Source organism: Culex quinquefasciatus, chromosome 3 (genome assembly GCF_015732765.1).
Source record: "Culex quinquefasciatus strain JHB chromosome 3, VPISU_Cqui_1.0_pri_paternal, whole genome shotgun sequence".
Taxonomy (NCBI): Eukaryota; Metazoa; Arthropoda; class Insecta; order Diptera; family Culicidae; genus Culex; species Culex quinquefasciatus.
The window spans coordinates 144,139,753-144,156,613 of record NC_051863.1 but is presented as its reverse complement, the minus strand read 5'-3'; the positions used below and the strand labels follow the sequence as shown (position 1 = coordinate 144,156,613).

Below are 16,861 nucleotides of genomic sequence, written 5' to 3'. Positions count from 1 at the left end.
TCCACATACATGATTTTGGTATGATTTCATGGTATTTTACCATCTATATTTTTTTTTGTCCGCCTTGTGGGCAGATTTTGGGATTAATTCACTTCGACCGTCCTAGCGACTATCTTTTGTGATTCCCTGTTATACTCTTAAGGCTGCAACTTGCTCGAATCTTATTGAGAAGAATCAAGCTATCTGTTTACAGTCTTTTTTCCCAATGCACATATACACTGGTAGAGTGCGCTTGAACGCTGTGCGTTCATCTATTACTGGGCAACCAAGAGCACATTTTGGTCGCTGGTATTTGCACAAGAAATACATAAATTTGGTATTTTCATACCATTTTTAGTGCAACAGTTGCAGTTAGTGAAAAAACGAAAATGATCCATATGCAACAGCCAAATCTACTAACCTGATGATTCCATGTTGTGCTTAGTGATATTGTTCACCACATCGAATGCATTTGTCATTGATGAACGGCCTGTGCTTGAAGTTCTTGAAGATTCTAAAAATAACAAGATTGAAAAATAAGTGTTATTAAAATGAAACTGGATTGAAATTCACCAAAATTCAATAATCTGTTGATTAACTCGTTTTTCAATGTATTTGGTTATCCCGATTTAGATAAATTTCAACGTTTTTAAAAAAATCTTAGTGGAACATTTTTGGGTTATGAAAATCAGCTTTAACATTTTTGGGTTTAACATTTTTGGGTTTCCATTAAAAATTAATTATCTCGTCAAAATTTATAAAAAAAATCCATAGTTTCAGAGGAATTTGATGAAGCCTTTCAATATCAAAATAAGACCAAAATGTAACATCCTGACTTAGAAAATTTTCCACAATTTCAAGTCATTTCTTTAGGGGGTATATCAAAAAATAATTAAAATCAAGTTTGAAATTTCTGGTTTTCAATGAAGGCATTCGCTTTGAGACATCATTGAGCATGAGCATGAGCATGAGAGACCACCCATGGTTGTCCTTCTCCGTTGCTGAACAGGACCGTAATATCCCATCAGCACAACCGGTCACACGCTTCAACGATCAAATGATGTTTCCCTTATCAACAGCATGCATGAATGCGCTGAAAAGATAAAACATCACGATCATCAAAACTAGAGTCGGTGCGAACAGGAAACAGTCGTTGGCCACCAACGGCGCCCGCCATGTCAGTTTGTAGATCTCGAGGGGATGGGACGGGAATGTTAGTTAGCACAGGCTGCTACCAAGGGTGGGTTCTATACGATATCCACACCCCCGCGTGTGCCGGAAAACTACTTCTACTTGGGATTTTGTTAGTGGGGAAGGGTTATGACCAGGATTCATCATAGAGGATGATGATGTGGCCCAATAATCAATAAATTTCGTTAAATAAGGTGATGTATTATGTATTCTCAAGGCAAACAATGCGGATGAGACCATTCCCGGTTATTTGGTGTTGAGTTTAGCATAAATGATTCAATCTTAGACAGCCGACTGTGGAAAGATATAATCAAAATTATGTGTGTTTAAAAGGTGAAATATTAAACTCAGCGTTACATATTTACGTAGAGTTGACCTGAGACTATTTATACTTTTAAATTATTATAATATGAGCGACCAATAAATGACTGATGTGTTATGATGTTATCTGAAGGACTTGAACAACCGCGTTGAAACAATATTTGTCGCCGCGATTCGCGGGAAACGAATAGTCGAATTGAATGATAATTTATATTTGGCTAACGCAATTTAAAACGAATCTTCCCGTGAAACAATTACAAATCATAGAACAAAGAAATCCGGCTGTGATGTGTATCAAATACATGACTAACGAGAAAAACACACTGACGACGATCGACGAAAACGGAACGCGAAAAAAAAATGCGTCCCGACGGACAGGCACCGCGAAACGGACTGGCTCAGCTCTGCTGTTCATCGTGACAACCAGAGCTAGCCGCACACACACTCACACACTCACCCGAAATACACACCGACGACAATCGACGAAACCGGAACGCGAAAAAAAATGCGTCCCGACGGACAGGCACCGCGAAACGGACTGGCTCAGCTCTGCTGTCATCGTGACAACCAGAGCTAGCCGCACACACACTCACGCACTCACCCGAAATACACACCGACGACGATCGACGAAAACGGAACGCGAAAAAATGCGTCCCGACGGACAGGCACCGCGAAACGGACTGGCTCAGCTCTGCTGTCATCGTGACAACCAGAGCTAGCCGCACACACACTCACGCACTCACCCGAAATACACACCGACGACGATCGACGAAAACGGAACGCGAAAAAAAAAAAATGCGTCCCGACGGACAGGCACCGCGAAACGGACTGGCTCAGCTCTGCTGTCATCGTGACAACCAGAGCTAGCCGCACACACACTCACGCACTCACCCGAAATACACACCGACGACGATCGACGAAAACGGAACGCGAAAAAAAAATGCGTCCCGACGGACAGGTACCGCGAAACGGACTCCATTCGCTTTGAGACATCATTTTAGCGCAAAATTAATTATTTTGTCAAAATTGGTCAAAATTTTCCCATAGTTTCAGAGGAATTTGATAAAATACTGTAATACCAAAAGAATACCAAAATTTGGTGTTTGACCATTGACAAATTCAGCAATTTTGCAATATCAAAACAATACCTTAACCCTCTACAACCTAACCCCGCCTTTAGACGGGCTTCGATCTAAAAAATCGCCAAAAATCAATTTTCCAACCGATTTTTGATATTTAAAAAGCATTGGAAAGAAGAACTCTTAAAATTTTAGAAATTTTCAGGGTTGGAAGTTTAACTTGTTTTATGTGACTTTGCCAATGTTTTTAAAAATGTCATTTTTTTAGGGTCAACTTTGGCTGTGTTTTTACTAACATTTCCTATATTTTCAGTAAAAGAAGTATGCAGTAATTTTTGTAGTGTCCCAGACTATGCCTCTACGCATTTTTTGCAATTTAAATGATGATGGTGCGATTCTATGGCAGAAAATGTGAAAAACATGCAAAAATTGAAAAAGTGACTGTAAAAACATGAAAAATTAGATAGGCGAAATGTAATTATATTAGATGGTAGAGTAGGCCAAATACTACCAAAAACAAACATAAACTAAACAAGATAAATGCAAAATAAAATACTAAAAATGAAACAAGAAAAACATAAAACAAGAGAAGTAAAGTTTTTCGTAGAACAAAAGTTGCTCAAAATGACCTCCTGAACACGGGAAAAATAAATATTTTCGAAAAAAAAATTTGGGCAGTAGAGGGTTAAATTGGTATGATACCACATTTTGCTCTTGCATAATCCTTAAGACAAATTTTAAAGGGTCTAAGAATACCAAAATTTGGTATTGATACCAAGGAAAGGTATTATTACGCATTTCCCTTGTTATTTACCTATGCTCGGGTTGCCATCTGTCGGTGGATACGTGCAACTCATTTAATCTGTCATCTAAGGGTTGGGCTGAATCTAGACTACATTCAAACAGTTTATTGATAGCTTTAACTATATTAAAAATTGATTTTTTTCATTTACTTTGTTGTGCTTTGGATGTTAAATCATGCATAATTCTTCTGATTTCGATGAAACTTTGTGTGTACTTTTTCTTCGACCAAAGAAGCAATTTTGCATCATTAGTTCGTCCATGAAAGTTTCATACAAGGTTGGCAACTGTTAATAAAAAAACGTAACTTAATGCACCTTTAGGTGGTTGGTGCCTTCCTCTCATTTATAGAGTGATTACAATCCCCTAAAGTGTCCACATGGTGTATGGATCTCCCCTAACGTGATCGCAGCACCTAAGAGGTCCTAATAAAAATAAGTGACGAGTAAAAAAACAGACTACCTACAGACTTTTTGTCAAGATTATACAGACACGGCCTTTGAGGAAAATGGCATCCCTCTACACGGCTTTTTCGTGGCGATCAGACCCGACCATTTGAGGTTATGTGAATTCAGACCATTTTTTAAACTGCTTGTAATTTAAGATAGGTAAGTCAGATCTTGAAAATTCTTACTCCACCTAAAAGATCTTCTCATATGCTTTCTAAAAATATATAACATGTGAGGGTTTCATGAAAAAACCACCCTTTTTACCATAATTTTAATTAAATATGAAACAGTTTTTTTAACATAACTTTTTAAAAACATGATAAAACTGCATGAATTTAAATAGCAACTTAGGGGACGTTAAGACGGATCGATTAAAACCATTCCGGCCAAAATCGGTTGAGCCTGTGATAAGATATTCCAGTGACATTGATTTGGTACACATGTCTACATACAGCCAAACACACAGACATTTGCTCAGCTGGTGATTCTGAGTCGATATGTACAAATGAAGGTAGGTCTAGTAGGTCTAACTAAAAAGTTCGTTTTTCGAGTGATTTTATAGCCTTTCCTCAGTAGAGTGAGGAAGGCAAAAAAGCTATTAAAATATTCAAAAAAATTATCTTAAGAACAGATTTTCCCATCGATATCGTGTCTTTAGCAAAGGTTTAGGTTTTGCTTAGGATTCTTAGAAAAAAATACACGCTAAAAGCTAACCTATTCTTTTAATGTGACTTTTCACACAAAAATACACAAAAATTCCGTGCTTTCGAATAAAAATAATTTTAAACTGTAACTCTTACATCTGATATGATCGAAACTAAATGTTTTTCAGCCTTTTGAAACGTTAGAGTTGAAATGAAAATTTTGAAATATTATTGTTCGAGAGGAGAATTTGAAACTAACTTATCGTCACTTAAAAATTCAACTCTATTTTCTGTATCTCAGCAACCATTTGTCAAATTTTCAATATCTATTTTCAGTAAATTTATTGAAAATTTTCGAAACACTATAATCATTTTTTATAAGATACAAGCCTAACCTGACAAACTTCGTCTTGTCTTTTTCTGTTTCTTTTCGTATATCTTGTTTGCTCATTCAGCCTCCTGTGATCAAAATTTCAGTTCACGTAAATTTTCGCATACAATCTACAGATGATCCGGAATCGGTCCCAGAGTGGTCAAACTGGAGTGGTCGTTCGAACAAAACCATCGATTTTTTTTATATATCGACGCTGTCGTGCTATCTTGTCGCACTTGCCATTTCGAAGTTCCGAGAAAAACGCGTTTTTATGTTTGACCTTGAATAAACAAAAACTAGAGCATGCAATGTAAACAATAACAAACATGTTTTGTTTGGCTGACCATTCTGTGCATTGCCCCGAAGTTTGGTTAAAGTTGGTTGCTGGAGTCTCGAGTTATAATTAAAAATGTTTACAGTAGTCTAACTTGTACGTCCGTCAAACGCGTTCTGACCTGAAATCCCTTTGGCCCATTTTCGCACCTACACCAATTTTCAGGGAGTGACAAGATAGCACGACAAGATTGAAACTACTTTCATATGTAGAGTGACAAAAATGCACGGAGTTTTTTCGGATTTCGTTGAATATCTCAGGATTGAAATCGAATTTTTGGGATCTGTGAAGGTCAAAAGGTGAGGCATTGTTAGCTGCACAAAATGGCGCTTTTAACTCAATTCGGCCAAAAATGCACGTGCGACAAGTTAGCACAACGGCGATGATATATAGATTACTCGAAAACGGTGCACGATATCGAAATTTATATAGAGTAATTTTCGATTGCAAATTTGATTTTACATCTAAAAATAAAGTCTACTTTATTCCAAGTTTTTCACTGCTCAACTTGAGCCATAGCTCAAAAGAGGGCATATTTTGTCATTTAAAACATATCCGAAAATGAGATGTTTCGAAAATGGTTATTTTGCGCAATCCACGTATTGCTATTTTTTTGATTCGACTTTTTACACAAAATTTGGATTGCGCCAAATAACCATTTTCGAAACATCTCATATTTGAATAGCATTTTTGTATATGAACAGTAGGTTTACAAAATAAAAATTGTAAATTTTGAGAAAATTCAAGGTGACACCCCCTGGCATGATTATTTAGGCAAAATTAAGCATATGTGCCAATTTAGAGCCAAAGAGCCGGGTTAGGGGTCGCTGTTTAGAGTTGAAGTTTTTATGTGTATTTTTGAGTTTTTTTTTCCGATTTTTCTATGAAATTGATGTTAATTGGGTGGAAATTTTGTCAAGAGTGAGATTTTAAAGCGAAATTTAACGCTCTAAAATTTTGTCAATGTGTACAAAGCGATCCGATTGATAAGTTTTTAGCGATTTTAAAAATACGTTTTTGATTTTTTTTTCACCAATTTGGCTCAAAATTGGCACAAATGCTTAATTTTGGTTAAGGAATTGCTACCTTATGATGCGAAATTACTTCGTTGATCATAAAAAAAGGTCACGCAAAGTTTTATCCAAATCAAGAAATACAAAAAATAAATAACAAAAAACGCATTCTTGGGAGAATTGCTCAGCTGGGACTTTTCGGTCCTGGAAATTTCAAAAGAATTGCACGAACAAAAATGCAAAATCAATTTCATCTCAAGATGATTTTTTTTCGTTGCTTCAATTCCAGTTCGATTTCCACTTCAAGTTGGACGGCTCTGGCGCGCCATTATCTTGTTCTGGTGAGTGACAGCTCCACTAGGAGTGTGGCAGCGCAACTTTTGCCTTGCCGACGTTCTGAGAAGGAAACAAGTCGGAATCAATTTCCGCTGGCCGGTGCCGGTCAACTTGAGTGGAATTGCAAAACTTGACATGGGTGTGACGAGCACTAAGAGTTTTCAAGCAATCAATTTGAATTGAGATGCCATTCAAAAGTTTGAGTTTTCTTTTTAAGTTTTACGAAAAAAATATTAGTTTTGAATTTAGATTAAGTCAGTGCACAGTAATTTCTGTTCTATTTTTTCGAGAATAAAAATATAAAATTTCAGACAAAATAGACTAATTAATCAGCTCAAATATTCTTGCAGGTCATTTGGATGGTGAATCCAAAGCAAAACAAAAGCAAATCGAACGCAAAACTGCGCTTTATTAATTTAATGAGAGCTATTAGGGAACATTTTTGCGTTCAAACGCCGCCGTGACTCTCGTTTCTTGCGGGTAGCCGATAATGACCGTCCAAGCATAACTGACCAGGGGGAGGAAAGGGTTGAGGGTGGCACTTTGGCGGAAAATGTCACTCGATTGGGGGCGGACAATTTATGCCAACCACTTTTCTGCTGCCGGTCTGCTGCTGACAGATGATAATTGGATGGGAAATGTTTTATTTCTCGGCGTGCGTTCGCAGCATTGGCTGGCTGTTTCTGGCACGAAAAAGGGGGGGTCAGACTCTGCACGTGGTCAGTCTGGTGGTCAGCGGGTAATTAATCGTCGGTGATTATTATGAATAAAGGCTGCGGCAAAGTTTGCTTGCGAATGAAGATGGATATCGTGCTGATTTGCAACCAGTGTTTGAAACCAAGGCCGTAGATTGACGCAATAGTGGGAGAAAAGGTCGTGCATTGTGTAAAATGAACTTTTCGGTCGTTTCGGATTTCAAGAACCAGTAGGACATCTAGGCCTGACATTCGGAAAGCTCAGTTTTCATGTTTGACTAAGAGAATAAGACTTGGTCTAATACTTATGTATATTTTTTATAACATACCAAGTGAAGGTAAAAGCTCTTCACTTTAACAAAAACCTTAATTTAACCAGAGGGACTACTGGTGTCGTATATTTGCTACGTTTTCTCGTTACCAAGTTCTAATTCCGCTTCCCAAAGCTGACAACGGCAGGCTGGACTCTTCACCAAGCTTTGGGCATCTCATCGTAATAATAGCATTTTCCGGACCCCCTCCCCCCTTCCTGCGCAGTATTGAAGGTAGGTGCGCAAATGAGTTTTTCTCCTTTTGTTTCAAACTCAAACATCAGGCAATTGCACATCTCAGCCGAGTGTCAGACAGGACTAGACTGCAGGAAGTGGATTCACATTGGAAATTTTAGCAGCAAATCTCCATATTTGAGATTACCAATAATATTTTGAGTTTTACAACAATAAGGTTTATTTTCCATATATTTTCCATGAAATTTTTGACTGTGTAAAAGCGCAGTGTAGCGAACAATGACTTGAGAATAAATCGATTCGTATTCCAAAAGCCATAAAATTATTGTTGCTTGAAAATGAAAAGCGATTATCGTTTCATGACAAATATTTTAATCTGAATCCTTATACAAATTCCACCCATTGCTAGTTAGTAAAATGAGCCCAACTAACCACTTTCCGATGAAATGGTGGTCGTCGAGGAGGGTAGGTCGAAAGGTTCCGGATGAAAAAGCAAACATCATCAGCTAATCAATTTCTGTGTGCATCCGGATAGACTAGACTGGCTTTTTACTACAGCAGCAGCAGCAGTTCTCGGATTTACGATGCATCCACAGCGGAGATTACATTTCATCATCGGAGAGGGGCTTTCAATCAAAAGCTCGGATGATTGTAAACAAAGAAAGAATGCTCTGCCCCCGGGGTCCATTTCCACGGGGGCAGATGATGTGGGAAATGAAATGGGTTGTTTGCAGCTGTCGAAAGGAAGCTTTTTTTTGCTTTCCGGATTATGTAAAAGTTGGATCTGGTTTGAAAAGATTTTATGGTTTCAGGGCATTGAAAGTAACTTTATTGAAAATGGCCAATGCGTAGAATTTTTTTTTTGTTTGCTATAAAAAGCGTTATCGGGAAATGGCTCAAGTTTCAGTTTTTGTACATTTTTTTAAATAAAATACAATATTTGTTGTTTTCAAGGGATTTTTAAAAGTAAAAACTTCATTAATATATTATTTAAGTTATTCGTAATCTACTAATTTGATTATAAATAATAAACTTATTTGCTTCAATGATTTGTTCTAAAAGAAAGTGATATTTATTGCCATCGTCATTAATCTGATGAATTGACAATTTAATCTGGATTTAACAGAAATTGATCTAATCGAAAAACATGTTGACCATGATCGTTTTAAATTTATACTGTAATTTCATCAATATAGAATCTTTGGTATTTTGAAGGTAAAAATAATTTAATACTTTAGCATAAAGTTTCTTTCAATAGTGTTTAAAAACAAATGCTTCCGTTGAAATTTTTAATTTTGAATTCCTGTGTGACTTAAGAGGTTACATACATGAAGAAAATCACAATATTTCATATTTCAGAAAATGTGTTTAACTCACCTAAAACTGGGGTGCTCAAAGTTTTTGAGTAGCGGGCCAAATTTGAAGCCCTCTTGAGCTTGCGGGCCAAACCAAAAAAATTCAAAAAATATTATCCTTAAGGTTTTTTTTGCAATTTGCATGTCTCAACAAACATTGAAATCAGGTAAGACCGCTGCAAATATTTTTGTAACAAGTTCATACATATTAGGATGTAACAAAAATGACTTTTTGGTGGGCATTCAGGGGTATGTTCCGGTGGGCATACTGAGCCCAAATCCCAAATATGACCTTGATTGGACGTAACAGGAACTGGCGCTCCGCCAATCAATTTTAATTGGGATTTAACCCGTAAAAAAAGATTTTTTCAAAAATGTTAATTTTTGAGGCATTTTGGCCACCAATGCGTTTACCAAAAACATCCTTGGCGTGTAGGCCAGATCCTTGCGTATCTTTTGGTATATAAAACATTGAGTTTGGAGCATCCTGGACCTCGGTACAGACCTTCAAAGTTTGGCATTTTTTTTCGAAAAATCGGTCCCAGCAAAATCAAATGGCGTCTCGGGCGTCGCGAGGTGCGACGCATATCTTTTTTGCCGGGACCGATTTTTCCTCCATTTTTCCTCCATTTTCAATAAAAATTTAATACATTTTGGTCTGCCATGAGTTCGAAATCCTATGGGAAAGGTTTCTAAGTGCCTCATAAGTTTGAGGCCCAGCCTGTAAGAAAACAGTGAATTATAACTTTTAAATAAGTAATGGATACCTATTTTATCGCCATTTTTACAATTTTATACTTAAGTCAAATTTGAACGTTTTATTACTTATTTCTAAAAATGTTTGATGAAAATTTTGACGTAATTACATTATTTCATATTTAATTTTCAATAAGATAGATTTATCAACAAAATATTCAGGATCGAAACATGGATAAACCATAACATTTATTACTTTTATAACATAAATTTTGATTTTTTTTAAATCACTTTAGGTGGTCAAAGGGCCATTTTACATGATATTTCAAAATGGGTCCGCGGGCCACTAAAAATCACCTCGCGGGCCACGTTTGGCCCGCGGGCCATACTTCGGTAACCCCTGACTTAAAAGATGATTTTTCATCTCTCCTGAAAATTTCATGAAGATATTTCATGATTAAACTGGGCAAGAGACGATTTAAGCTCAAAATTTTGCCATGCGCAAAGCGAACTGTCAAACTTTGTGAGCGTGTTTCTCTACACCGAGTTGATTTACGGGTGCCACGATATCTCGAGATGGGATAGAACAAATTGGCTGAAATTTGCAGTGAAGACTCGCAAGACATATCCCGCGTGTATGACGAAGCACGATTTTTAAATTTTATATTAAAAAAAAATACAAAAAATAAAAACCTGGCGATTTTTTTTATATGAAAACATAAAAATATTTTTATCTTTTTTCAAAATAAAAAAAAAACGAAGTTGACTTTATAGCTGTCGGCCACCATTGCTAGTACCAACCACTAGTGTCTTCCTTTTTATCTACAAGGACTTCGCCGCCCTGGGCTCCTAAGTGTACAAGAGTATGGCTCTGGATTGTGAGTCCAGTGCGCGGTCCGATTGATCCACTTTTTGAAAATCGGCCTTTGTCATGCACACGGAACCGGCTTAACGAGTCTGTGTACAAATTGCAAGACTAGTTATTGCTCTTATTAAAAATTTGAATTCTAAAGAATTGGCAAAAAGTTTTTTTCGAGTTTAACTTTTTTCTGGATTGTTCTTTTTATCACCTACAACTTTGCTAAAGAATCTAATCGATAAGAAAATATTTTCCCAAAAAAAATTAAATACCATTTTTGTATGTACAAATCCTGATACAAAATGTTTTCAAAATGTCAGCCAGAAAAAAATATTTTAAATCCACTTCCGGATTTCGTGATATCGATTTTTTTTTTTAAAAAGAAGGTGAGATTTAATTTGCTGCTAAAATTAATTTTTATTTGATTTGAAAGTCATTGTAAACATAAAATAGCAGTTTTTTGTTATACTTAAATTTTCTGAAACCTACCTTTTCTTTTAGGTATATTTACTCAAAAAAGAAGTTTTATTCAACGAATCAAATTTTGAACCTTTTTTTGAAAATTCAGCTTTTTTCTGTGTATAGAAAAACTATACATTCAGTGTGTCATAATACATGTATTTTCTCACAAAGGTGATGTTCATGCTTTTGCATGTGCTTTTACTATCGGGTTTTGCTGTGTTTTATCAAACATAGTTTAGTAGTACATAGTGCAGAACTTTCAGTATATTTTCTTGATTGTCATGAACCTTTCGTAAGAAAATTAGTGAACAATTTAGAAATACTTTTTTTTTTAATATTTGTTATATTTTCTGCATTAAATTTTAAATACAGTCCAGACTCGATTATCCGAAGTTTCGATTATCCGAAGTTCGATTACCCGAATGTTTGTATGGGAATTCGGATAATCAAATCACAAAAAACTATTTTTTTCGTTTTTTTCTTGTTTTTAACATCAAATTCGAGTTCTGCGACCCCATTCTAGTCGAATACGAATAGTTGATTGCCTATTAAATAATAAAATGCATTTTTTCAATATTACGTCACCATGGCCGCTATCATGGAATTAAACATTTAAAATCACTTTAGCGTAGTTTTGGGGTTATACTTAAGCTCGACAATCAAAAATAAGACAACGAAAAAAAATAAAATCTTTTGCTTCGACTATCCGAAGTGAAATTTTGAAATTTTTCCGAAGCCTTCGGATAATCAAGCCTGGACTATACTGTGTAAAAAATACATCTTAAAAATGTTTTGTTTTAAAAGTAATGTGAACTGCCAAATGAGAAATTATATCAAAACTTCAGCTTACCGATATTCAGGCGATGGACATCCTTGCGCCACACAAAGTAGGACGGCGCCCTCGTCCTGTGACACGGACACGTGTGACGTGTGCTCCACGACGCTTGGGGATACGATGCCTCCTCGTTGCTCTGAAATGGGAATGAAAATGCATAATAATTTTAAGATTTTGCAAGTTCAATCGAACGTTACCTAATAGAAAATTGAAAAAAGTTTTCAGAATTTGAAATCCTCTTTGAAAAATTCCTTCAAATCTCTACTTACAAAACGAATTCGTACAATTCCATCCACCCACACACACAGTCAACAGTGTTCGCACTTTCATCTGTCAACCATTTAAACGCTTCGTTTAACTTGCTCGGACACATTCCAGCCCGTTGTCCTGATCCTTCCGCAATCTCTACTCACACACACACACTCCAAATCCTGACGACGACGACTTCAACAGGCCGTGTCTTTTACAGCAGCAGCCACCCAAACAATGGTTTGGGGGTGGGGGAGGGAAAAAGCTCTCCACTACCACTCTACTCTGTTGGCTGTCCTGTGTCATTTCCGTTTCAAGTGGGCACATAGAAACTGGCGGTGACATTTCTGGAAAGCTTTCGAGCTCTGTGCGAACTTCCATTAGCGTGTGTACTGTGTGCACTGGCTGTCTGGTGTAGAATTTGACAAAGTATTTGTAAACGAAAGAGCAATGAGTGTGCTTAGTTTAATTTGCATGTAAAACAACAGATTCTTTGGAAGTCATGTAAAGTTGGTAAACTATTGCTCGATTAATATTAAGTCATTTTAGGTGGAACATGCTTGATTTCATTAAATGGCCCTGTTGGTTAACACATCAAATCAAATCAAAACATGCTTGATTTCATTAAATGACTAAATTTTCTCATTTTGAAAAAAGATAAAATGGCTGTCCCTTTTCACCCCCGTTGATAATTGTCACAAATTAACTAATTACTTAATCAAGCATCCCTCTCATTTAATCCCCAAACTCTACTCACCACTCATTCGTATCTTGGCCGGACTGCTGGTGACGACCTGCCTCGTCAGCTTGTGCATCGTCCGACACCGGTACGACGGGTACCGGTCGTTGTACTCTAGGTTGTGGATTAGAAGCTCGCCAGTGGGAAGCAGGTGATATTTACCATCTGAGCAAAAAAAAAAAAAGGATAAAAAAGCGGAAAACCCCGATTAGTGACCGGTTCCGGTGAGGTTTGGGACGCAACTCACCTCCCTGCAGTGAGGGATAGATGTAGAAGGCGGGTTCCTGCACCCAGGACACCACCCGTACTAGTTCCTTAACAAAATTAGGCACTACACAACGCAGAATAGCGGTACAGCCACGGGACGCGGCCAGCACTTCGACGTCGACTTTGTACGCTTGAGCAACCACTGGAATGAGAACAGGGATAGAGATTGAGAGGGATGCAGAGTTAGAGAGATGAACGCAAATTGCATCGTTAGTGAGGACGACCAACAGGAACGACGACGACGGGGTGATTATCAATTTAAATGAGGATCGTCGCAATCAGGGGACTGTCCAGGTCTCGGGAACACGTTCAGTAACGTTTGCGTAATTATAAAGGGAGCAGGTGCATCATCGAAATGATAATACCTAGCTTTAGTCTTGAAGTGGTCCTCTAACTTTTTCGACATTTTTATTACTTTTAAAATTTGTGTATTTTTTTGGTATATCGATGAGTAATTTTCAGATATTACATATTACATATATGTTTATTAAGAGACATTTCTGGTAAGGCGGCATCCACAAATGACGTAGTATTTTAAGAGAGAGGGGAAGGGGGATCTAAAGGTTTTTAAAGATCCGATGAAATGCTTTAATTTTGTATTAGATGAAAAAAAAAAATCCTCTATAAATTGTAACGTAATTTGTCGGTGGCGCCAAAAATTACCTTAAACGTTCACGGGTAAAATTCTTAGCTTCAATGATGAGGGGTGAACTATTTTTATTTAACCCTATTAATTATGCTTATTGTTATATTATTTTTATAATGTAGCTTTTCGCAATGAAGTTTAAAAATTAAATTATTAACTTTTTATCACAAAAACCCATTTTTATAAGGTTTTTCCATTTTTTTTTATTTTGTTATATGTTTTAGGGCCTACCTCGAGGAGCAGGAAAAGAGGAAAAAGAAAGCAGCAGCGTCCCACTCTCCTCAGCGAAGTACGAGCGCAGCCGTTCCTGCAGTTGGGCAGCGTACGGTTCCAGCGGACAACCCGACGATCCCTCCTGGATGGGGGCGTTCGTTTGCCAGCGTGGTCGCTTGATTATTTTTGTCTGTGATCTAGTTTTAAGCTTTCTCTCTATCTGGGTAATTCTCTACCAACTCACACGAAATCGGGAAAAGTTGCCCCGACCCCTCTTCGATTTGCGTGAAACTTTGTCCTAAGGGGTAACTTTTGTCCCTGATCACGAATCCGAGGTCCATTTTTTGATATCTCGTGACGGAGGGGCGGTACGACCCCTTCCATTTTTGAACATGCGAAAAAAGAGGTGTTTTTCAATAATTTGCAGCCTGAAACGGTGATGAGATAGAAATTTGGTGTCAAAGGGACTTTTATGTAAAATTAGACGCCCGATTTGATGGCGTACTCAGAATTCCGAAAAAACGTATTTTCATCGAAAAAAACACTAAAAAAGTTTTAAAAATTCTCCCATTTTCCGTTACTCGATTGTAAAATTTTTTGGAACATGTCATTTTATGGGAAATTTAATGTACTTTTCGAATCTACATTGACCCAGAAGGGTCATTTTTTCATTTAGAACAAAATTTTTCATTTTAAAATTTCGTGTTTTTTCTAACTTTGCAGGGTTATTTTTTAGAGTGTAACAATGTTCTACAAAGTTGTAGAACAGACAATTACAAAATTTTTGACATATAGACATAAGGGGTTTGCTTATAAACATCACGAGTTATCGCGATTTTACGAAAAAAAGTTTTGAAAGAGTTACTTTTTGCGTTTCTCTTTGTTTCGTCGTCCGTGTCTGTCGCGGGTGACCATGAACGGCCATGATCGATGACGATCAACTTTTTCAAAACTTTTTTTTCGTAAAATCGTGATAACTCCTGATGTTTATAAGCAAACCCCTTATGTCTATGCATCATTTTTTTTGTAATTGTCTGCTCTACAATTTTGTAGAACATTATTACACTCTAAAAAATAACCCTGCAAAGTTAGAAAAAACACGAAATTTTAAAATGAAAAATTTTGTTCTAAATGAAAAAATGACCCTTCTGGGTCAATGTAGATTTGAAGTACATTAAATTTCCCATAAAATGACATGTTCCAAAAATTTTACAGTCGAGTAACGGAAAATGGGAGTATTTTAAAACTTTTTAGTGTTTTTCGATGAAAATACGTTTTCGGAATTCTGAGTACGCCATCAAATCGGGCGTCTAATTTTACATAAAAGTCCCTTTGACACCAAATTTCTATCTCATCACCGTTTCAGGCTGCAAATTGAAAAACACCTCTTTTTCGCATGTTCAAAATGGAAGGTCGTACCGCCCCTCCGTCACGAGATATCAAAAAACGGACCTCAGATTCGTGATCAGGGACAAAAGTTACCCCTTAGGACAATGTTTCACGCAAATCGAAGAGGGGTCGGGGCAACTGCTGTGTGAGTTGGCGGAGAATCTAGATAGATCTATCTTTTTCCCATTACACTTTCTGTAAGTTTTTTGAAAACTTTTTCTTACTCTTGTCTATTCCATAGTTATAAGTAATAATTTTTCGATTGAATTACGATTTAAACACAGCTGAAAAGAACACCAAAACTCTGTTGTGCACCTAAATGAACTCATTGTAACTTGATTATTCACAAATAAAACCGAATTGAATTGAATTATATGTTTCAGTGGACAAAATGTGTGTGATTTTTGGCCAAGCTTAAACAAATAATCTTTTTTGGGTAGCTACAATATTTTTTAGGCCGTTGCAAATAAACAAAAGGCGAGGGGGGGGGGGTTGTAAAAAATAAATAGGTTTTAAAATTGAAATTACGCCATTTCAATGAAAAAAGTTGTTTTGCATTTATTTAATTGTTTATTCCTTTATTTTTTGAAACGATTTGAAAGGACAGAAATATGAAAAAGGAAATAAGATCGAATTAACTAAAGGTCAAAAGTAAAAAAAAATGTTTAAACATATTTGAATTATATTTTTAGTTAATCTTAAAAATGATTCTTAAGAATTCAAACCTGTTTAGAAGAATTTTATATATTCTTTTGAATAACAATATTTCTTTTAAATAATTGTGTGAGTTTTTATGAGAAACAGTCTTTAATCGTTTCTGTACTAATTTTTGTGCGCTTTTCAATTCTTTTTTAACATCGTCGTGATCCACCTATCTTGTCACATTTTGGGATCTTTGGCCAAATTGAGTTCAGGACACCATCTTGTGTAGCTCTCAATGCCTCACTTTTTGACCTTCACAGATCTTGTTTTTTGTTTATTCCAGGTAAAAAATTACAATTATTTTTTCTCAGCACGTGCGGCAAGATAGGACGATAACGTTCTTTACAAAGATTTTTTGAAACGTCTTAAATCGAACATAAATCAAAGACTTTTATATTTTTTCAAATTATTTTTTTCTGTGAGTTTTTTCACGCTTTCCAAATAGGTTATTAATGTTTATGTAGCATTTTAGCATTCTGTCAAAAAAAAAATATATATTCCTGTTTTAGACATATTTTTGGGATTTTTTTTAATCCTTTGACATAATTTATTCTTTTTACTGTAATATTTGTTGTGTTTCTCTATTCTGTTAAATAATCTTTTCTTATTTCTGCAATAGTTTTTGCGGGGTGTAATGAAAAAATGAAAATGTATAATTTTACCACTTTTCTGGTGTAATCTCTCATCTCATCTCATCTCATCTAACACAAACGCAGGCAGTCCGATGA

The 16,861-nt window shown here is 36.3% G+C and overlaps 1 protein-coding gene across 11 annotated transcripts in view; it reads right to left on the bottom strand.

Annotated features, from left to right (window-relative positions):
* LOC6038871 (Down syndrome cell adhesion molecule-like protein Dscam2) overlaps positions 1 to 16,861 on the bottom strand; it is an 82,237-nt gene that overhangs the window by 52,945 nt on the left and 12,431 nt on the right. For all 11 annotated transcript variants that reach the window (XM_038258945.1, XM_038258948.1, XM_038258947.1 and 8 more), the window contains exons 2-4: positions 13,164 to 13,325; positions 12,935 to 13,081; positions 11,944 to 12,064 (exon numbers count right to left, since the gene is read on the bottom strand). In XM_038258945.1, the coding sequence (XP_038114873.1) occupies positions 11,944 to 12,064; positions 12,935 to 13,081; positions 13,164 to 13,325 (430 nt within the window). The remainder of the gene's footprint in view (positions 1 to 11,943; positions 12,065 to 12,934; positions 13,082 to 13,163; positions 13,326 to 16,861) is intronic.